The sequence below is a fragment of the Aquarana catesbeiana genome, linkage group LG03, assembly GCF_042186555.1.
Source record: "Aquarana catesbeiana isolate 2022-GZ linkage group LG03, ASM4218655v1, whole genome shotgun sequence".
In the NCBI taxonomy this organism is placed as follows: domain Eukaryota; kingdom Metazoa; phylum Chordata; class Amphibia; order Anura; family Ranidae; genus Aquarana; species Aquarana catesbeiana.
Window position 1 is genome coordinate 67,319,384 of NC_133326.1, and position 23,967 is coordinate 67,343,350.

Consider the following 23,967-nt stretch of genomic DNA (forward strand, 5'->3'; position numbering starts at 1 on the left):
GTGATCATGGTGGTTCCCGTGGAAGAGCAGGGGTCGGGGTTTTATTCAAACCTTTTCACGGTACCCAAATGGGGATGTCAGACCCATTTTAAATCTCAAAGATCTAAACCGGTTCCTGAAGATTCGCTCTTTTCGCATGGAATCAATCCGGTCAGTAGTCTCCATCCTACAAGGGGGAGAGCTTCTGGCATCTATCGACATCAAGGATGCATACCTGCATGTACCTATTTTCCCCGCTCACCAGAAGTATCTGCATTTTCAAGTAGATGGACTTCATTTTCAGTTTGTAGTCTTGCCTTTCGGTCTGGCTACTGCACCATGGGTGTTTACAAAACTTTTGGCCCTTCCTCTGGCCAGATTAAGGACTCATGGTATAACAATAATAGCATACCTGGACGACCTGCTCTTAATAGTCCAGTCGGTAGTGCGCTTGGACCAAAGCGTGGTCATCACAGTCAACTACCTGGAATACCTAGGTTGGGTCATCAACCTAGAGAAATCTTCTTTAAAGCCAGTAAGAAGATTAGAATACTTGGGTCTGGTCATAGATATAGCCCAGAAGAAGGTGTTTTTACCCCAGGCAAAGATCAGCTTCATAAAGAAGCTGGTCCAAGGGGTCAGGGCAAAGAAGGGTCCTTCTATTCGCCTTTGTATGAGGTTGTTGGGGAAGATGGTGGCTTCATTTGAACTAGTTCCCTATGCTTCACTCGAGACTGCTGCAAAACAGTATCTTAGCCTGGAACAAGAAGATTCAGGCACTAGATTTTCCAATGCGTTTGTCGCCAAAAGTGCGTCGGAGCCTCAGTTGGTGAAGGATATCCAAGAATCTGCAGAAGGGGAAATCCTTCCTTCTTACCGGTTACCTGGAAGGTGGTAACAACAGATGCCAGCCTTTCAGGTTGGGGACCAGTCCTGGAAGAAGCATCTGTCCAAGGGAAATGTTCCAGAACCGAAAGGACCTTGCTCATCAACATACTAGAAATTCGGGCAGCACGTCTAGCCCTAAGGGCCTGGACATTAAGGTTGCAGAATTCTCCTGTCAGGATTCAATCCGACAATGCCACAGCAGTGGCTTCTATCAATCACCAAGGGGGCACCAGAAGTCAGGCAACCCAGGGAGAGGTAAACCATGTCCTAACCTGGGCAGAAAAACATGTGCCGTGCATTTCGGCAATCTTCAATCCAGGGGTAGAGAACTGGCAGGCAGACTACTTAAGTTGCCAGCAATTGTTCCCGGAGGAATGGTACCTTCACCCCGACATCTTCCTGGCTATATGCCAAAGCTGGGGGATCCCGGATGTAGATCTGTTTGCATCCAGGTTAAACAACAAAGTCGACAACTTTGTGTCAAGAACAAGGGATCCCCTGGTTTGCGGAATAGATGCGTTGGTGACCCGGTGGGATCAGTTCTCACTGATTTTATGCATTCCCTCCTATTCTGCTGCTACCTCGACTCCTTTGCAGGATCAAGCGGGAAAGGAAATTGGTAGTTCTTGTGGCCCAGAAGATCTTGGTATGCAGAAATAGTAAAGATGGTGGTAGGGGCCCCATGGCCCCTACCACCACGTCCAGACCTGCTATCGCAGGGACCAGTGTTCCATCCTACTTTACAAACGCTAAATTTTAACTGTTTGGCTATTGAAACCCACATTCCAAGGAATCGTGGGTTTTAAGGCTCAGTGATACCTACCTTGATTAATGCAAGGAAGCCAGCTTCCAGAATAATTTTTTATAGACTTTGGAAGACATATGTTTCTTGGTGTGAATCCAGGGGTTGGCATCCTAGGAAGTATGTCATAGGTAGAATTCTTGCCTTTCTGCAAATGGGGCTAGAGATGAAACTGGCCTTGAGTACTATCAAGGGCCAGGTCTCGGCCTTATCAGTATTGTTTCAGCCTCCGCTTGCTTTGCATTCTTTGATCCGAAGCTTTATTCAGGGGGAATCGCAGCTTAATCCACCAGTTAAGTCACCCCTGAACCCTTGGGACTTAAATTTAGTTCTGTCGGCATTACAGAAACAGCCTTTTGAGCCGATACAACATTTTCCTTTGGTCCTTTTGACAAGGAAGCTAGTTTTTCTGGTAGCCATTTCTTCTGCAAGAAGGGTATCAAGAGTTGGCGGCTCTTTCTTGTAAAGAGCCATATTTAATCGTTCACAAGGATAGAGTAGTATTGCGTCCTCATCCTAGCTTTCTGCCAAAGGTGGTTTCAGGTTTTCACCTAAACCAGGATATTGTTTTACCTTCATTTTTTCCAGAACCCTGTTCTAAGGAAGAAAAGTCACTACACTCTTTGGATGTAGTGAGAGCAGTCAAGATCTATTTGAAGGCGACTGCTCAGATTCGGAAAACAGATGTTTTATTCATGTTGCCTGAAGGTCCTAGGAAAGGAGAGGCAGCATCGAAATCCACTATTGCCAAATAGATTCGGCAGGTAATTATTCAAGCTTATGGCTTGAAGATGAAGGTTCCACCTTTTCAGGTCAAAGCGCACTCCACCAGGGCTGTTAATGCTTTGTGGGCAGTGCATCACCAAGCCTCCATGGCTCAAATCTGCAAGGCCGCAACCTGGTCTTTAGTCCATACATTCACCAGATTCAGGTGGATGTAAGAAGGCATGAGGATATCGCCTTTGGACGCAGTGTGCTGCAGGCAGCAGTATAGGTCCTCAGGTCTGATTGCACCCTACTTTTTCTTGTGTCCCCTCCCCTTAGGGGGCATTGCTCTGGGACATCCCATACAGTTATTACTCTGACTCTGTGTCCCGTGATGTACGATAAAGAAAATAGGGTTTTTATAACAGCTTACCTGTAAAATCCTTTTCTTGGAGTACATCACGGGACACAGAGCTCCCTCCCCTCTTTCTGGTTACATGTGTATTGCTTTGCTACAAAACTGAGGTACTCCCGGTAAGGGGAGGGGTTATATGGGGAATTGAACTTCCTGTTTAGGGTGTGCCAGTGTCCATCACCTGAAGGTGCCATATAACCCATACCGTTATTACTGTGGCTCTGTGCCCCATGATGTACTCCAAGAAAAGGATTTTACAGGTAAGCTGTTATAAAAATCCTATTATTGTACACTTTGTCCTACTGATTTAAAGGGTACCTACAGTAAATCCAAACATTTGCTATATTGCAGCCTACCAGTTTTTACATGTGGTGGCTTCAATAAATATCCTTTTTTATTTTTCAGACTAAGAATATTTGCATAAAGATAAGGTGCTACGGCCCAATGAGATGAAGATATCCTCTAGTGCTGTCGGGTGTAGGATAAGCAGCTCAGCTGCAAACGGTTATAGAAGAAAACGATCCACAACTCCATACATGCTCTTGAAAATCTTCAGATTTATTAGTTCTTCATAAAAGACACACTGATCGTACAGCAGAAGCGAACGCATTCCAGCCTTGTCGACCTTGCCAACAAGGCTGTAATGCACATTTACATCTGCTGTACGATCAGTGGGTCTTTTATGAAGAACTAATAAATCTGAAGATTTTTAAGAGCATTTATGGCGTTGTGAATAGTTTTCTTCTATAAGAGAATTTGCAGCAAGTACGGAAAATACTTGCTGATCTTGTCAGAAATACTGTGTCCTTTCACTGCATGTGTTCTGAAACGAAAGTAGAAGCATCCTTATTTATCTTATGTTAACTAATCCACCTAGTATTGGAGATGAACAAAAGCAGACTTGTGTGAGGTCCAACCTGTGTGACAGCCATGGTTCCCCTCCATAAATACAGTGGATAATTGAGCATAGCCACCCAGGATCAAGAAATGTGTTATGTGCTGGAGTACCAGGTGAAAATAAAGGGTAAGACGCCTGAAAAAAAAAGAGTGCAGCTAGTACATTTAAGGGCTAGTAAACTAATATTTCTCTTTCGTTCATTGACATACACAGCGCTCCATTATTCAGAACCATATTGTTATATCGCCCTCTACAGGAGTAGGACACTAGGCAGAAAAAAAGAACTTGGCTACGCCTATGGGCAGTCCTAGGTGATATTCACCCCTCCCTCCTTTCTGCTACAGGCCTTCATTTTTTTCTGCCTAGTCAGGAGTAAGGACCTAGTTCCCTGCTGGAATTTCTGGTCCTGGCAATTTTTTATTTTTGCTTTTTAAACTACTTTTTTTTTTTTCTCTTGGATTTTTCCTGTGAGATCTACAGTCAACTGCCGGACTGGGCGATGGGCTGGACACGAAGATCCAGTGCTCTCCCCAGTCTGGCCAGGGAGCGAGTACATACCGCAGCTATGCGCTAGGTCTGTCACGACAAACCCCCACTGGACGGGGGCTGGCCCTGCAAATTGAATGTCTTGCGAGGTCGCATACGACCTCGGTCTCAGCCCCCCCACTTCGGTGGCAAGGAGGATCTGTCCAGGAGCGTTACCTGCGCACTCCCTGGAGCGGTAAGGGGTCCCCTGCTTTCCTTCCCTGGAGTGGTGTGGGGCGTGGGTACTCCCTGGGGTGGTCGGTCCCTCTGAGGTTCTCCTCCACATCCCTCCCCCCCCCCTCCCCGGGTGAGGCGCAGGCCTCTGGCTTAGGTGCTTCGGACACTCTGTCCACCCCCCACCATCCAGGGTTGTCACTATGGTGGGGTACACCTTGGCACCTGCTGGATTGTTGGGTGGGTGACCAGGCATCCGCAGATCCGTGCCCCCTGCAGCGGCTGTCCACTAATTAATTTAGGCTGCGGTTTTGCGTTTTCACAGGTGGCGCTTAGGTATATAGGCTAGTAAATGGAGCCCCCCGCCCTCCCCTGCCTCATCGGTCTCGACTGATCCTATGTCTGTCTCTGCTGTCGTGGATGTGGCCCACCTTGCGGGGTTGGTGGCCACACTCTGTCCTGTCGATTTAGTGAGGTTGTTCCTCCACAACTGCAGTGGCACACAAGAAGGTGCTGGTTGTCTCCCTTATTACATCTGTGCGGGAAACTTTAAAGATGGAGAATGGATGTGGCTACGGCGGAGGTGCCGGTCCCCTTGGCACCCATAAACTGTCTCGCACGGTAAAAGCGTTCCCTTCTCCCTCCTATTTTGGAATATTTGTTCGTATAGACTGGGAGTGTCCAAAGCGTCCCTTTGTGGTTCCAAAGACGCTCCGCTGTGAGGTACCCCCTGTGGGGTCCCCATTAAAGAGTGGACTGTTCCACCAGTAGTGGATCCCCCTTTCTCTAGGTTGCGCAAGGCGACCATGATTCTGGTAGAGGAGTCTCTCTGGCTTTTAAGGATCTGGCTGACATACCTGAAGGGGGAGCAGATTCCCTCTGCTTTCGCCTAGTTGGCGGACCAGTTGGTCTGGGGGCTGCAGTTTGTATGCGATGCCTCTTGGACGCAGTTCCCTTGGTTGCTAAGCTCTCTGTTTTGGCAGTGGTGCTTAGACTTGTATTGGGGCTTAAAGCGGAGTTCCCACTGTTAAGCACTAATGTTTGTGTGATTAATCTGCGCTCGATTGCCGATTTCATAGAGGAATATATCTTCTATTCCTCTTTCGTGGCAGTTTCCATAGTGCTTGTGGGCATATGAAGCCCACAAGCACTATCTTCCGGGCTCTGGTACAGCTGAGCGACCAGCATGCACCGCCCTTCTCGCGCATGCGCAGTATGTACTGCGCAGCGCCGTACACTACTGACGTTGCCATCGCAAAGGGCGTCGTCGTCGAAGTGCCCGTTGTGATGGCAGCGAAGGGAAATTACGTCAGGCGCCTTAGAGAAGAAGAGGCAGATTACGAGTGATCCCCTAGCAACAGACCTGAAAAGGTGAGTAAAAAAGGTGGTTGTTTGTATTTATTGTAGCTGAATACTGTAAAAAAAAAATTTTATGACTGGAACTCCACTTTAACGCCCTGTACACACGATCGGACATTCCGACAACAAAATCCATGGATTTTTTCCGATGGATGTTGGCTCAAATTTGTCTTGCATACACACGGTCGCACAAAGTTGTCGGAAAATTCAATCGTTCTGAACGCGGTGATGTAAAACACGTACATCGGGACTATAAACGGGGCAGTAGCCAATAACTTTAGTCTCTTAATTTATTCTGAGCATGCGTGGCACTTTGTGCGTCGGATTTGTGTACACACGATCGGAATTTAAACGATCGGATTTTGTTGTGGGAAAATTTTATATCCTGCTCTCAAACTTTGTGTGTCGGAAATTCCGACGGAAAAAGTCCTATGGAGCCCACACACAATCGGAATTTTCCGACAACACAATCCAATCGCACTTTTTCCGTCAGAAAATCCGACCGTGTGTACAGGGCATAAGTGTTGGTCTGCGGACTGGGCTTCTAAAAAAAAGCTGCAGCTGGGTTACCATTTCAAGGCAATGTCTGTTTGGGGCTACCCTGGATCACATCGTTATGAGTCTCACAAGATGGAAGTGTATATGTCATCCACAGTCTGAAATTGGGGGGGGGGGGGGGGGGAGGGCCTCGTAGCAGATGCGGTCCTTCTCGGCACGCAATGGACGGGGTCTCCCTAGACCCACGGAAAAGGCCCCTTCAGCATGAAGGCGTGCCCCCTCACCTATGTCCTAGTGTTCTGGCCTTGAACCCCGAAAAGGGTTTTTACCTCCTTATTGGCATTTGTCACCGACCTGTTGGCAGTTCTCCTTGGGGCTGCGCAAGCCCTGTTTCTTCAGGGTGCTTGTCCCGGTTCCAGCGGGGTCAGAATGGAGTCCATCTACACGGTGGTAGCTTCCCTTCAACATGAAGACTTTTGGGCTTCTGTCGACATCACGAATGCTGATTACGCACTCCAATATGTGCCCAACACTTCCTCCATTTTACTGTGGGAAAAGAGCATTTTCAGTTCGCAGTGTTGACTTTTGGTCTTGCCTCCAACCCTCGCATACACAAAGGTGTTGGCCCCAGTTCTGGTGTGGTTACGTCAGCGGGGGGATTGCAGTTCTGGGCTGCTTGGACGATCTTCTGCGAGCAGAGTCCTCGGCTACCCTGAGGGTAGCTCGCTATACAGACCTTGGTTTTCAGTTGGCTTCTATACTACCTGAAGTCTGCTCCGGCTCCTTCCAGAAAATTGGATTATCTGGGCCTGACTCTGGTTTCATCTCTAGCCACAGTGTTTCTTCCTCTGGACAAACTCCAGAAGTTGCATGCTGCATTTCAAACACTGTTGTCTCGCAGGTGGGCCTCCCTACGATCCTGCATGTGGGTGTTCGGCCTGATGCTATCTATCTGCGAGGTGGTTACATTTGCGCAGTTCCATACAAGCTTCTTTCAATTGAGATCCTGGCGTAAAGTGCCCTAGGTCTTTGGGCTATCAGATTCGGCTGAGCCAGAAAACCGGGGGTCCCTGGTCTGGTGGTTTCACTCTCCAGCATTTCGGGAGGGCACATCCTTTTTCCCCTTGTATTGGACAGTGGTCACCACTAATGCCAGTCTGTCTGGATGGGGAGGTGTCCTGGGTTCTGCTCAGGGTCGTTGGATGCTGGAGGAATCCTGACTGCCGTTCGATATCCTGGGACTTTGAGCGATCAGACTATGTATGGATCGTGGACGTCAACTTCGGGGGCTCACGGTACGGGTCCAGTCGGATGATGCCACGGGAGTGTCAATCACCTGGGCGGAGCGAAGAGTGTTGGCAGCCTTGACAGTAGCCAGTATCCTCCGGTGGGCAGAACGCTTTGTTCCGGCCCTCTCCTCCGTATGCATTCTAGGAGTGGAAAAATTGCAAAAATGGTAGGCTGTTGCCTCAGTCGCCTAGCGTTGGTCCACGGAGTGGTCCCTTCACCAGGACATGTTTCATCGGATATGTCTCCGATGGGGCACCCCCGAGGTAGACCTGTTGGCGTCCCGGCTTAACAGAACGTTACTGAGATTTCTGGCAAGGTCACAGGCTCCTCTGGTGGACAACGCAGATGCTCTGGTGGCCCCATGGGACCCGTATAGTTGGCTCTACGCCTCTCCTCCTCTCAAGATTCTGCCCCGGCTTTTGCGCGGGATTGAGGCCGAAGGAATTCCGGTCATTCTATTGGGCTCGGATGGTCTTGTTGGTCTTGGTACGCCGAACTGGTGCACGTGGTCGCTAACGTCCCTTGGTGACTGCCTCTCGGGGAGGTTCTACTGTCCCAAGGGCTGATCTTCCATCCTCTTTCAGTCGCTGGTTTTGGAGGCCTGGCTGTTATGAGCCAGGTGCGGAAGTTAACATCACGGCTGAAAGCTAAGAAGCATTCCTCTGGGAAGATTTACCACCGGACATGGATAGCGTACATATCCTGGTGTGAGGCGCTTGCCATTTACCCTCGTTCTTTCTCGGTGGCTCAGATTTCTACTTTCCTTCACGGGGGGGGGGGGGGGGGGGGGGGGGTTGGGTTGTTGAACCGAACTTGGCCTTGAGTGCCATCAAGGACCAGGTGTCGGCCTTGGCGGTTTTCTTTGGCATCCCCTGGTCTCGCATTCCCTGGTGCGAACTCTTAATCAAGGGATTTGACATCTGCCTCTACCTGTGCGGTCACTTCTACCGCCGTGGGATCTACTCTGGGTGCGTTCGTTTCTACAGGAGCCTCCCCATTGGAAATATTCGGGAGGTTCCTCTGCTTGCTCTGTCCCAGAAAGTGGCTTTTTTGGTTGCTATCACCTCTGCTCGCACAGTGGCAGAACTGTAGGCGTTACCATGTCATACTTCTTACCTGGTGATCCACAAAGATGAGGTGGTTCTTCGCCCTTGTCTGTGGTTCCCTCCTCTGAGTCCTTTTGACTAAGGACGTTTGTATTGCCTTCCCAGTGTCCCAGGTCAAAATGTCCTAAGGGATTTACATTACATGCCCTGGATGTGTTCGGGCGATTTGGGTGTATATGGCAGTCACAGTTCCTCCTTTCCCCATTATGGCGCATTCTACTTGGCTGCTTGTGGCTTCTTGGGCCTTCCATCAGGCTTCCGATGTGCTGGTTTGTAAGGCGTCCACTTGGTTGTCGGTGTACACTTTCACAATTCTATAACGTGGATGTGCTGGCATCTGAGGATGCTTCTTTTGGCCTCAAGCTGTTGCAGGCTGCTGTTTAGAGAGTCTATTCCCTCTTGAAGGGGTATTGTTCAGGTTGGACTCCAGTTTGTTTCTGTGTTGAGCTCCTGTTACCTGGTTGGCTCTTGTGTTTAGCCTTGGGATTTTTCGTTGTCCCACCCTCATGTTTGGCACTGCTTTGGAACGTCCCAATGGTTCTGAATAATGGAGCGCTGTGTCTGTCAATGAACGAAAGAGAAAGTGGGATTTTTTTTGACTTACCGTAAAATCCATTTCTCTGAGTTCATTGACAAAGAAAGCACCCACCCCTCTAAGGAGTTTTGATGCTTCTGATACTGCTTGTTACTAAACTGAAGGCCTGTAGCAGAGAGGGTGGTGTATATCACCTAGGACTGCCCATAGGCGTAGCCAAGTCTTTGGGGGCGATATAGCCCTATGGTTTTGAATAATGGAGTACTGTGTCTTTCAATGAACTCAGATAAATGGATTTTACGGTAAGTCAAAAAATCCCATTTTTAGTCCATGAGCAGAAATGAGGCAAGGCTAAGGCCCCATTTACACTTCAGGCAGTCGATGCAAAATGCACATTTGGGTGCCACAATACTTCAATGGCACCCCAAATGCCGCAATTGGTGTGCAGGATTTACGGTATATTGCACAAAGCGCGTCGCCCGAAAAGGAACAGTAGCTTTTTTTCAGGCGACAAACGAATGGGTTGGGCTTGTGCAACACATAGAATTGTGTGACCATCACACTTTGAAAATCACATAGCGGAATGCCCATTCCCGCTGCTCGATATGTGAATGGGGCCTTAGAAGTGATTAGAGCTTTACATCACTTGAGGCAAGGAAAAGTTCTGGACAGACGCACTCCGGAATATAGCCTTTATTATAAAATAATCAAAAACTACAAGCCACAACAGAAAATGGGACAAACGAGCTGACGCGTTTCACACTTAAAAGTGTTTTTCATAGCTAGGATTTTTTATAATAAAGGCTATATTCCAGAGTGCAGCTGTCAGAACTTTTCCTTGCCTCATTTGCTATATGCCTAGCCTGCACCTGGTATTCCAATTCTGAGGAGAGTCTTTCATCCACATATCCACCTGGAGCGGTGATCCCTTCCTCCCTTCTGTTCCTGGATCGAGCTTTACATCACTGTGACTCCTACATTATTGAAATGTCACCTGACATTTCATTTCAGGAATCTAACTACTCAGCTAACCAGGTGTTGGACATAAGCTATACAGTGGTTCTGACATGAATAAAGTACAGTAAGCTACTTATTTCTTCTCGCAGTGTCTGCAGAAGTATAGAGGTCACTTCAGTCCACAAGGCTGTCAGTGTCACTACCCTTCAACCATTTGGACTCAAATGTTATCTATCTTTTATTATATTGCATAAACAGAGGTAATAAATTGTTTATATGAATGACTAGTGGTAGCCTTGACAGATTTAATAGACAAATATCCTTTTTTATCAGGTGGATTGGATGAGGCCCTCTATAATGTCATAGCTATGGCCAGAGAGCAAGAAATTCCCTTTGTTTTTGCGCTAGGAAGGAAAGCACTTGGTCGCTGTGTGAACAAATTGGTACCTGTCAGTGTTGTTGGCATTTTCAGCTACTCTGGGGCAGAGGTAAGATCGTTATTTTGATGTTTTATAATGAAATCTAAAATGGCTGCATCTAGTAGTTCTGCGTTCTTACAGGATATAAAGGAATTATTTTCATGGCTCCACTTATCCTAAAATAAGTGAATCCTATAAAGAAGAATAAAGCCCTTTTCTCTATCGTCCATTGATCGATATCTGACGATGGGACATGTTGGAAGCCTTTTTTTTTTCTTGACAGCTGTGGCTGCTGTCAGTACAATACAATGTCCTGGAGGGGATTTCAATACAATGTCCTGGAGGGGATTGCGCCATCCACCTTGGAAAAAAAAAAAAAAAAAAAAAAACCTAACCGTGTATGACTAGCTTTAGTTTCAGAGCATATTTTCAGGTCGAGCTGTGTCACAGTCCCAATGTCCATTTCTTTGAAGATTCACTTACTGAGTAAGGACAGTTGGGCAAAAGCACCAGGAACTACTCTACTGTTTGCATTACTGAGCGCCTTTTCAAATACACCATCGGTTTTTACTGTAGTAAGGGTTAAGACTGAAGTTTTGTAATCCATTAGTTTAAGCATGTCAGACTTTTTCCTGTCATTCACCCTAGAGGGAGCACCATCCCACTGCAGCTCCTGAAGCGCCACGTGGATCTCAGATCTCCAGTTGTGTTCCATTACCCGCATATAGTAACTTGGTCACCTCCAGCCACCTGAAACACTCATCAGCACCAGCTGCCAGGTTGTCTAGGTACTCAATCCCTGCCTCACATTGGGCCTAGTTGCATACCGCTACATAGTGCAACTTGTCTTCCCAAGGACACACATGGACTATACCACTTCTGCAGGTGACCTCAGCCCTTACTTCCCTTATGGTTCTGGGGGCGTTTACTCAGTATCCCCAGGTGGAATCAACGCTTGCAATATGGAAACTGAAGCGCCTTGTTATAGGGTCACATCTTCAGAGTAACCTACAGCTTCATTGGGCAGGGTGGACGCCTCCAACGTGTCCACCTGCACCTTCATGTCCACTGTAAACTTTCTGTCTGTGTCCAGTTACTGACTTATTCTGCTCAGAGGCTCTAAGCACAATCCGTGCCATCTACAACACATTCTATTACTGATCCTCCTTAGCCTGTGAATCAAACCATTGTCCTTGTTACCATTCTTGATTCAGTCTCCACAGTTTATTTAAGAAGAGATTATTTTTGGCCACCACAGTCACCCATTGGTGCTTATGATAAACATTAGGTTGTTTCATACCTTTTTAATGCAGTGCGTATCACTTTGCATCTAGAGGATCAGCCGGTTGTTCCAGCTTAGACCTTTTAGAGCTCTTACAGCTGCATAGAGTTTTATGCTTCACTTGCTATTTAAGTCATTCCTCTGTGCAGAGTGGAAATGCTCTGAAGTGCCCTCATCCCCACCTGAAAGTGTGGCTGAGCATTTCCCCTTTGGGTAGGAATGTGTAAACCGGTGGTCTGTGCCCACTGTGGTCAGTGCTCCAATTTAAATAAATCCAGGTGTGGCATTTTTTTGCAAGCTTGGACCAATGTAACTATGCATATAGCATACCTGTGATATCCCTCTAGAAGCTGGAAATCGCTGTAGTAGACACTGCTACTGAAGTGATCTCCACTAGCTTCTAGGTTCCATGCCAAGCAGTTGCCCAGCTGTATTGTGTACACAACATGTGTGGCTACTCAACATTGGCACCAATTGGAGGATGCTTTGCATTTTCTCAATGACGCAAAGCCTTCTCTAATTGGATGAGGTGAGTTGTGACATCACACTCTTTACCTTGTCCAATCAGAGAATGCATCCTGGGTAGAGAAAGGCTTATTTGGGGATTGGCTTCCAATACTTTCTTTTTGCGAGGGCTTCAAACTCCTGTAACTGGAGTAGTACAACCCAGCTGTTTCTGAATTCCTGTGCCACTCAATAGACTCAAGCAATAACATTTACGATAGGTACAAAAATCTTATTAAAAATAAAAACAAGCAACAAACCAAAAATATGTCTGTGCTAAAAAAAAAAAAAGTCCATATAATTGTAATGCAAGCTCATTTTTTTTTTTTTTTTATATGTCCTTGGCGTAGTAGCAAATCTAGCTGACAGTAGCACTCGGCTGGGGAAGTTAGTGCGATCCCGCATCTGTCAGATCCTTCTTACAAGCTGAAGCACCCAGCCACTGCGTTCCCACATCTGTCAGTACTCCTCACAAGCCGAAAAGCTCCGGTTAGGGGGCAACTGCAGCGACCTCTGTTTTGTGTGAGATTTCACTCACAGCTTTGCTGCTGGACCCTCCAGTTGATTGCAAATGATGACTGTGACAACAGGTTTTGAGGTTAGTTCCCCCTTTTGTCAAGTGAATGAGCACTTGCACAGAGGCTGCTGCAGCCGCCCCCTCACAAAGGAGCTTTTCTGCTTCTGTGGAGTACTGAAAGGCGCCGGGAATGCAGCTGCCCTCAGCACAGGTGCTTCAGCTTGTGAGAAGGATCTGACGGAGGAGGGAGCGCACCAACTTCCCCAGTCAATTGCCACTCTGGATATGATGGAGGGACTCTTTTTTTTTTTAAATTTGATCATTTTTATTCATATACATACATTATACATCTCGGTGTACAGTATTTCTTACAGTGACATGTTATCAATCAAACAAACCATCACTCTTGGATGTACATAAAAAACTCATATCGAAAGTGCTCTAATTTATTCCCTTTTTTCCCCTTTCCCCCTTGCACTTCCTCCCTCTCCTTCCCTCCCCCCTCCTTTCCATAACCCTAACCCCCTACTCCGCCCCCTTCCTCAAAACCCCCCCCCCCTCCCCCCCTCCCTCCCTCCCTCCCCTATCCACCCTCCCCCATTCACATCATTACAGCACATTTTAACATACCTATTCGTACGGGCATTGTCTCTATATTCCATTATAGTGGATATCCCACTTCCTCCAACCAAGGTCTCCAGAGCTTTTTAAAATTTTTTAGGTTCCTCCTTTTTATATATACTGCCTTTTCCTTCCACATTGTTTCAGTCACTGCTTTAAACCATTCATCTTTCCGCGGGGGGTTTCTTGCCTGCCACCTTTGAGCAATTAACTTTCTTGCCTGAAAGAGACATCTCTGAACTATTGTAATTTTGAGGTTCCTATGTCCATATCCTCCCCTATTCCCAATATACATAATTTCGGATCCATTTTAAGTTCTAGTGAGAAAACTTTATTTAGCGTTTCTATAACCTCTGACCAGTACCGGAATAGTTTCGGGCACTTCCATAGCATATGCAGCAAGTCCCCTTCATCTTGACATCTAGGGCAATTGGCATCCACTCTCCTCCCAAACTCAAACAGCCTTTTAGGGGTATAATATGTCCTATGGAGTACCATTAAATGTGAGATCCTCTGGGCTGGGGAAATCGACACCCGCTGACCCCCCGCTAGTATCTCCTTCCACTGCCCATCTGAAAGTGCTCCCAGCTCTCTCTCCCATTTACCTCTACTTTTAAGTTTTCCCGGGGCCTCTATGCTGTTTTTACAGATGTGTGGGTATAATTCAGCTATGAGCCCGCGTTGGCTCTCCTGGTCCCCCAGTTTCTGAAGGACGGTAGACTCATCCCAGACGGGACCCTGGTCCCCAAACTGTGACTTAAGGGCGTGTTTAACTTGTATATAATTATATAATGAACTATCCGGTATACCAAATTCTTGTTTTAATGCAGAAAAGGATTTAAGTAAGGATTGATTATATAGCTGAGCTAATTTCTCTATTCCTCTTTTTTTCCATATTTTAATTATTCCTATTTCTTGTAGTTCTTGTAGATACTTATTGTTCCACAAGGGAGTGTGTTTGATCCAACCGCCCGTTCCCAATAATTCTTTAGCTTTTCTCCAAACTTTTTTTATTAATTTAACCGTAGGGATTTTATATACAAAGGAGTCTGCTTCCAAGGTCTCTATCAGTGTCCTATGGGGGGCTCCCGTGATCGACAATCTCTCATTGCTGTCTTTCCCCAAGCACTGTAACTGAGCTGCCAAAAAATAGCTACGTGGGTGCGGTACTGCCATCCCACCTTCCCGCGTGGGTAGTTGTAAGGTCTGCAATCTTATCCTAGGAGATCCCCCTTTCCATATAAGGTCTCTAAATATTGTTTCTATTTTATCAAACCATTTCCTGCTTATCCATATTGGCGAGTTCTGCATTATATACAACAGTTGGGGGGAGCCATAACATTTTAATTAAATTACACCTCCCCGCCGTTGATAGCGGGAGGCCTTTCCATATTTCAATCTTATCTTTAAATTTTTTTAATAACGGGACTAAGTTATTATCTAAGTAACTCTCTGGGTCCTTGGTTGTCTTAATACCTAGATATTTTGTTAGCGTTGTTACTTCTAACTTGTTATTATTTGAGGGGGTATCTATGCTATCTGGGTCTAATGGCAACAGGACTGATTTTTCCCAATTTATGGATAACCCCGAGATTTTCCCAAACCTTGAGAATATATCCATTACTTGATTCAGGGATCCCTCTGTGTCTCCCATGAATATGAGGACGTCGTCCGCATACAATGCGATCCGCTCCTCACCGTCCTCCCTCTGGAACCCCACTATTTTCCTATCTTGTCTTACTGTTGTGGCTAATGGTTCCATGGCTAGGGCAAAAATCATGGGAGACAAAGGGCATCCCTGCCTCGATCCCCTCTCTAATTTAAACCCGGTCGAATAATCATTATTGACTTTTACTTTTGCATTTGGTTCATTATACAATACTTTAACCCAGTTAGTAAATGAGGGACCAAAACCATACTCTTTTAATACCCTCCAGACATATTCCCATTCTATGCTGTCAAATGCTTTCACTACATCCAACAGAAGCATTGCTCTCGAACCTCTATTTACCGTGGGGATCTGCAAGTTCAAAAGAACTCTCCTGATGTTCATACTGGTTGTTCGACGGGGCATAAATCCCGTCTGGTCTGGGTGAACTATTTTATGAATCACTTTCTTTACTCTGGTAGCTAAAATTTTTGCCAAAATTTTTACATCTGCACAGAGCAATGATATTGGTCTATATGACCCAGGGTCCAGGGGATCTTTCCCCTCTTTATGTAATACTATTATTGTGGCTTCTGTCATTGAAGTGGGCAACCTCCCCTGCTCTTTTGCCCAGTTAAAAACACCCAAAAGTTCCTGGAATAGTACCTCCCCATACTGTTTGTATATTTCGACTGGGAGGCCATCGGGACCTGGTGATTTATGATTGGCCATTTCTGATACTGCCATTTTGATCTCTTCTATAGTAATTGGTCTTTCCAATTCCTCAACATCCATCTCCTCTAGTGTTGGTATATCAATGTTTTGAAAAAATTTGTCCATTTCCCCCTCATCCCTGGACCCAGTCGACTTGTATAACCTCTTATAATATTCTTTAAATGACTCAGTAATCATTTCCAGTTGAGATGTTGTCTCGCCTACCAAAGTCTTAATGACCGGGACCACGGAAGGGGGGGAGCCGGACCTAACTATATGGGCCAGTATCTTCCCTACCTTTTCCCCTTCCCCGTACATGACTTGTTTCTGGAAAGCTCTTTTATTTTATGCTTTCCTAATTATTATATCTTTATACCTTTGTTGTTTATTTTCCCACTCTCTGATTTTCAGGGGAAGGTTCATTTGTATACTCTCTTTCAGCAGCAATTAGTTCCCTCTTAAACCGCTCCTCCCAATCCCGGGACGTTTTTTTAATTTTTGACACCTTCTGTATAAGTAAACCCCTTAAGTATGCCTTTAGTGTGTCCCACAGCACCCCCCTCGATGTGGTACCCGAGTTAAACTTTATGAATTCTTTCAGTTCTGCTATTACCCCTTCCTGGTTTTCTATCACTTCCAGCCAAGCTGGGTTCAACTTCCATGTTCTATAGATTTTCTTATGGCCCGGATTTATCGAGGTTATAAGCGGAGAGTGGTCCGATACCCCTCTAGGGTGATAATTTATGTTTTTTATTACTTGTGATGCTAAACCATTACATAGTACTAAATCTATCCTTGACAGCGAAGCACAGGAGCTCGAGTAGCACGAAAACTGCTGAACCTTCGGGTTCCGTGTTCTCCACATGTCAAGCAACCCTGCTTCTTGAAGGAATTGTTTCAACCGGTTTTCCTGCTTTCGTTGACTCTGTTTCCCCCCAGGGAATCTGTCTATTTTATTATCCAAGACCATATTGAAATCCCCAACAACTATAACTGGTAATTCAGTCTTGTCAACTATAAATTCCATAAGATTATACATAATATCCAATTTGAACGGGGGCGGAATATATAAATTAGCCAATTCACATTCCAGATTATCCATTACACAATGCAGGAGCACATACCGCCCCTCATCGTCTAACCTGCACTGTCTGCAAGTGAACGCTACCCCACTACCAATCAAAATTGAAACCCCTCTAGAGTAGGAGGTATATGTAGAGTGGAACTGATGTTGATATCTCCTCTTCCATAAATTATTTTTAGTATCTTTTGTCAGGTGTGTCTTGCAGACAGGCAATTTCGACTTTGAGTGTATCTAAACCTTCGTATACAGCTGCTCTTTTAACAGGGGAACCCAACCCTCTAACATTCCATGATCCAATATTCAGGACCATGATTTATTACTTATGTTTATGAGCAGGGGATCTTAAATTAAGAGGAAAAGGCAGTGATTGAGTAATTGAGGCGAGCATGACATCAACAGACAGAAAGGAAGTAGAAATAGAAGAAAAAAAAAAAAAAAAAGACACCACCCCACTACTAGGAAATCTCCCTAACACCTTACATTCCCAATTAACTAAGTGCTTTTTCCCATCCCACAACCTTTTTATTTTAGTGACTTCAAGTCTTAAGGACCTATGCATAATACAAGTAACATACATATTTGCCATAACTGTTTATAATTTACTCGTGTATACAGTGTAGCCTTGTGGAAGAAAAGACATAATTCTTTTTCTTTTTTAAAGTGCAAACGTGCCCTTCCTGTATCTTCATATTATAATCGTTACCCTCCTCTTCCCACCTCCCCCATCCCTCCCCACCCCCCACCCCCCCACCACTCTAGGTCCCCTTTGGAGGCTTTTTTCATGACCAGCACCCGCTCCTTTACCCCTACCCTACTTACCCTCCACCCACCCCTCCTCCCCCCGCCCCCCCTCCCTAACTTCCATCCTTCACCCATACAAAACCCTATCTTATTTTATACCAACCCTGTGAGTCCCCCCACCCCACACATACAAAATTATATCTTTTTATATTCTTTCCTTCCTCGCTTACAGCCCCCGCTTATTTCGGTAAGAGCTGATCTTTCTTTTCATCCAGCCATGCTCGCGCTCTCTCTGGGGATTCAAAGATCTGGCTGCCCCCCAGTGCGTTTACCCGGAGCCTGGCGGGGTACAGGAGAGCATATGTAATGTCATACATTTGGAGGCTGCGCTTGATACTCAGGAATTCCATCCTGCGCTTCTGCAATTCGGGTGAAAAGTCAGGGTACATTGATATTTTGGCTCCGTTATGATATAGATTCCCCCTTTCCCTAGCTTTTCGAAGAAGGGTCACCTTATCCTTATAATTCAAAAACTTCAAAAGCAACGCTCTTGGGGGGCTACCCTGAACAGGGGGCCTAAATGGAACTCTATGTGCCCTTTCAATGGCGAACTGCTGTGAGAATGTTTCTACCCCGAAAGTCTCGATTAGCCATTTTTCCATGAAGCCTGCCGGGTCTGATCCCTCGCTCTTCTCTGGGAGTCCAACTATCCTCACATTGTCTCTCCTGAGTCTATTTTCCATTTCGTCGAATTTTTCCATGAGCCTTTTTATCTGGTCTTTCTGTGCTTTTAACTCTTGCTTCATTGGGTTTAATTCATCCTCCAGCAGGCTTATTCTCCCTTCTGTTTCTGACACTCTTTCTCCATTTTCTTGAGATCTTGACTTACGTGGGCGAGTTCTTCCCTCATATCTTTCATTTGATCCGCCATATTACTCAGAGACTGTTTGCATGCGTTAACCGCCGCAAAAATTTCTTTAAGGGTTGGTTCGGCTTCCGTTGCCTGTGTCTGGGTATTACTTGTTTCTATTGTTTTCCCCACCATACTCGCACCTTTATTTGAGGGGTTCCTTGTTGTGGTGCTATTTGGGAGCGTGTTCATCTGGCCCAGGCTCTTCCTGTCTGATTTACTTTGTACCTGCTGCCCCCCTTTCGTTGGTGTATGGTCTGTTATATTGACCAGTCTCTCCAATTTCGCAGTTCCCGCCACCGCAGCTGCCGTTGCCCCTGCCACCACTGAAGCACCACCTTTGTCTTTGTCTTTGTCTTTGTCTTTCTCTTTGGCTGATCGCAAAGACTGAGACCCCATAGCTTCCATATTTGCCTGCTCCTCTCCCTTCCTTCTTGTCGACATTCTTTCCTTTTTGCCTTCTTTTTCCTTCTTTTTTTTTTTCCTTTTCCTCCTCTCCCCTCTTCTCCTACCCTCTTCAGGCACAACTAATTTGTAATATTTAACGCGCTACAGCAGTACGTAAGGGGGCCGGAAGTCGATATAGGCAATATAGGGGGGTATCTAGTATAGAGGGGGAGCTTTTAGTATTATTTCAAGCTTTCCAACGTTACGACTGATGTAGCCGTGCGTTTAGGTTTCTTAATATAGTATACCACTATATAAGCTGATGTATTACATTGTGCCAAAACCCCTTTTCCTATCACCAGCCGGACCTGAAAGTTCTATGATTTGTTTCAGCTTCTTCCCAGGAACTGAAGCGTGGGGGGCATTTATTATACTACACAGCAGAGCATCTTTCAGTCCCAGTTCATATTTTGAGGTTCCACTCACCCCTCCAGAGATTCGCCCTCCAGCTGTACAGATACACAGGGTCCGAGTCTTCACAACCCGACTGTTGTCCCGCTCAACCTTCAGCACAGCCTTCCTCCCGATGCCGCTTACGACGGTCTCAGCGGTCCTTCCCTGCTGACACCTTGTGAGTGTCTTAGCTGTTCCCGTGTGTAGCGGTTTTTACTTCCGGGTCTCGCACAGCTCCAGCTCCCGCGATATCTGGCAAGCGGCAGGGGGACCCGGCGATATTGAAGGGGAAAACGCCACGGCTTCTTAGGGGAGAAGGCACCACTTCAGGTAGGAATACCCGGCACAAGCATGCATGTCACCGATCCACAATCGCATCAGCTGGTTTCAGGCATCAGTGGGTAGCATGTAGTGGGTTACCGGTGGCAAGTAGTAAATCCACATAGCAGCCAAAGGATACCTCCGGCTACATACACTCAGGCTTTACCAAGCTATAGGTGGGGTGGGGAGAGCACTCACGCCGCTCCTCACTGACTCACTCCTCCATCCACATCCGGTCCCGCCTCAATGATGGAGGGACTCTACTCACAGTACGACTGGCTCCAGTGACAACATGAGGCAGTGTTCTGTTTTTATACAAAACAATCTTATCCTCTAGAAGTGAATGCAGTCATGTTTAATGTTTGTTTAAGGATATACTGCGCTAGGTCTTTGCGCTCTCCACCCCCCCCCCCCCCTTTTTTTTTTGTAAAACAAAAAAAAAAATTATATTTTTTTTGAGGATTTGTAAATTGTGATTTAGTATTTTTTTTTATATTCTATTTTGGCAGCACATATGCAATATAGAATAGACATGCTACTTTTTAAGTTGATTGACACCAAAAAAAAAAAAAAAACAGGTGGGTGACTCAAAGCCTGACTGCCTTGGAGTTGCTAAAAAGCCACACATATTCCACTTTTTATCCGAGTTTCTGGGTTAGGGCCCCCAGTGCTCTGTTAAGGTTTTTCCTAATATAATGCTGCTTTTGCCTGCCTCTCTCCTGCATAAACCGGACATTTTAGGATGTTTTCAGGACATGAAAAGAAAAATCTGCCTTTTGTAGAAGGGGATGCTAGTATGTTCTCCATAAAGCTCTTTAATTTGGAGTCTAAGCAGTAGAACCATGGCAGCATAAGTAGGGAGAAATACTCACTCATGTTCAGTCCAATTTTGCCAAGTGGCAGAGGGTGCCTGAATGGAGGTTCAGGACATGTTTGCGGAGGACACCATTCAGATATACAACATATCCCTAGCAGTAGGGAGAAGAGATTTCTGGAAGAATGTTACAATGAGTATCATGTTGTGTGTTTGTTATTTATAAAAAAAAAAAAAAAAAAAAAATGTTATACTTCCCTGCTCTGTGCGGTGGATTTGCACTAAGCAGCCTGGATCCTCCTCTTCTCGGGTTCCTCTTTGCTGCTCCTGGACCCTCCCTACTGTTGCATGGATGGGGGCACCTGAGCTGAGCTGCAGCGGCTCCTGTGTCTAATCATACATGGAGCTGCGGTTCTGCCTCGCCCCTCTCTCTCCCGATTGGCTAACTGACTTGACAGTGGCGTCATTGGCTCCTGCAGCTGTCAGTGTCTCAGCCAATCAGGAGGGAGAGTCCCAGACAGCTGAGGGGCTCGTGGACATCGCTGGATAGAGATGGGGCTCAGGTAAGTATTAGGGGGGCTGAGGGGGGCTGCTGCACACAGAAGGCCTTTTATCTGAATGCATGGAATGCATTCAATTAAAAACCGTCTGACTTTACAACCACTTTAACCAATCTAAGTTTAATAGTATTGAAAGAATAATTTTATACGTGAAAATGCAAACAGTGACTCTACCTTGATTATTATGTAATGTGCTTTTTTTTTTTTTTTTTTTTTTTTTTTTTTAAGAACTTATTTAATAACCTGGTGTCACTGACGGAAGAGGCCAGAAAGGCGTACAAAGATATGGTGTCGTCAATGGAGCAGGAACAGGCTGAGGAGGCTCTAAAGAATGTTAAAAAAGTTCCTCACCACATGGGTCATTCTCGTAACCCCTCTGCAGCCAGTGCAATTTCATTCTGCAGCGTCATCTCTGAGCCAATATCAGAAGTCAACGAGAAGGACTACGGTATGTTTTTTTTGCAAATAGTTAGATTTATTTATCGTTTGGTAGATGAAATACATAGTTACATAGAAATGGTTTTAAGAATGTCTGAAACATTAAAAAGAAGGCTTGTTAATGAAATTACTCTTGCTGACAAAGTTCAGTCTGTCTATCTGTAGTTATAACTAGGTATAATGTATTGCTGCATTAGGGCAAGGTGAATCCCCAGACAAACACTAAGGGCCAGTCTCGACAAGCTTTTGGCTAGTGTCAATGGGCAGATATAGTTTGCCTTCAGGTGCATCCCACTCACATTCTACATCAGTTACATTCAGAGTTCATTGACAGGTGCATATTACCTGTAGTTAAGTCGGAACTAAGCCATTCAATTTAACAGTTTCAAAAAACAATTACATTCCCGACATGTTGGGAATGTAACTGTCACATTTGCTTGTGCCCTCAACCAAACTGTCAAACCATCAAATGGCTGGAGTCATAACTTATTACATGTGCAGCACCATGGCACCTGCAGATCAAACAGAGGCTAAGATGGCAGCTTCCTTGACTGAAAAGATAGAAGGGTTTAGTTCCGCTTTAAGACCCCTGCATTTTAAAGTAGAAGTCCAGCCTAAAGCTGGATACACACCATACAACTATTGTTAGATTTCCTTTAGATTTACCTTCAACTATGTTGTGCAAGGGCCTGCCTAATTGCATTATATAGTTTTGGTAAATTTTTAAAGGAAAAAATCTGAAGAAAATTGTATAGTGTGTATCCAGCCTGACACTAAAATCCCTGCATCTACAGAAATCCACGATCTGAGACTAACCTATCTAGCCCTGCAAAGAAGAAATCGGTATACATACCTTTTTATGAAGCCGCTCCGGTCCCACGCTGAGCTGTCAGCTGCCACTTCGCTGTGTAGGCAGGTGCAAAGGACACAGCCGACAACAGAAGCCCCATAGTAAGTCTATAGATGATGTCACTTCCCATTCATTTTGACGGCTGTGTCCTCTGCAGAGCTTCCGCCGCTGGAGACCGGACTGGAGCGGCTTTAAAAAAGGTATGTATAATGATTTCTTTACAGGGTTAGTGTTAGATCATGGATGCCTGTAGATGTATCGATTTTAGTTTTAGGGTGGACTTCCACTTTAACTTTCTTCTATTCTGCATCAACCTGTGTAAAGCTGCTTTTGCATTCTCATTGACTTGTACAGGGAAGTGGAGTAGTTTTTAAAGTAAATAAAAACCTGCCAACACAGGGCTTTTAGCACACAGTTAAAATAGATCGTTCTACTACTCCCTGGTTCAGCTTTCTTGCTTTCTGGTACAGCTTAAATCCTGCTGTGCATAGATGAGGATGCTAATTCATTGTCCAAAGAGCACCTAGAGGAGGGCCTGTAATATGGGTGGAAGGAAAGAAAATCACTCGCTACTGTGTTGATGGGGGAATCGCTCTGGCAGTGCTATTGTGTTCTGCCGGTAGGGAGTCTTCCCGCCTGGCAGAACACCATGATAACTGCTAACAGCTATAGCCATCGGCAGTAACTGCATGTATAAAAATCCGACAAGCTGGTCGTACCCAAGTCGAATTATGGTACAACCAGCCTGCCCATAGATGGATCCAATCTTAGCCGGTCCCTGTTGAACTGACTGAGATTTGATCCTTCTATTGCCAGCTTAACTGGGTCACCTGCCTAGCTTTGCAGTGTGGCAGAGCTGGGTAATTCTTGAAATTTACGTGACAAAATCCATCCTCGGATAAAACCTTAAACATGTATGAATTTAATTTCTGTTTTTAGCAGTTTGTCAGGAGTTCTGTATGGATGTACTGGTTTCCATATTTGCACTGATCCCACAGTACTTCATTTTTTTGGTGATCTTGCCCTATAGTACTGAATCTTTTATTGATCTGGTCCTATAGTACTGCATCTTTTGTTCTGGTCCCATAGCACTGCATATTTTATTGATCTGGTCCTATAGTACTGCATCTTTTATTGATCTGGTCCTATAGTACTGCATCTTTTGTTGATCTGGTCCCATAATACTGCATCTTTTGTTGATCTGGTCCCATAGTACTGCATCTTTTGTTGATTTGGTCCCATAGTACTGCATCTTTTGTTGATCTGGTCCCATAGTACTGCATCTTTTATTGATCTGGTCCCATAGTACTGCATCTTTTATTGATCTGGTCCCACAGTACTGCATCTTTTATTGATCTGGTCCCACAGTACTGCATCTTTTATTGATCTGATCCCATAGTACTGCATCTTTTATTGATCTGGTACCATATTGCTGCATCTTTTATTGATCTGGTTCCATAGTAATGCATCTTTTGTTGATCTGGTCCTATAGTACTGCATCTTGTTGATCTGGTCCCATAGTACTGCATCTTTTGTTGATCTGGTCCCATAGTACTGCATCTTTTGTTGATAA

The 23,967-nt window shown here is 45.4% G+C and overlaps 1 protein-coding gene across 2 annotated transcripts in view; it reads left to right on the forward strand.

Moving 5' to 3' along the window:
• The window catches only part of SECISBP2L (SECIS binding protein 2 like), a 113,036-nt gene that overhangs the window by 81,251 nt on the left and 7,818 nt on the right, over positions 1–23,967 (forward strand). For both annotated transcript variants that reach the window (XR_012242768.1, XM_073618664.1), the window contains exons 16-17: positions 10,465–10,619; positions 21,335–21,554. Coding sequence is in view for 1 of the 2 variants with exons in the window: in XM_073618664.1 (XP_073474765.1) it covers positions 10,465–10,619; positions 21,335–21,554 (375 nt within the window). In the remaining variant the exon portion in view is untranslated. The remainder of the gene's footprint in view (positions 1–10,464; positions 10,620–21,334; positions 21,555–23,967) is intronic.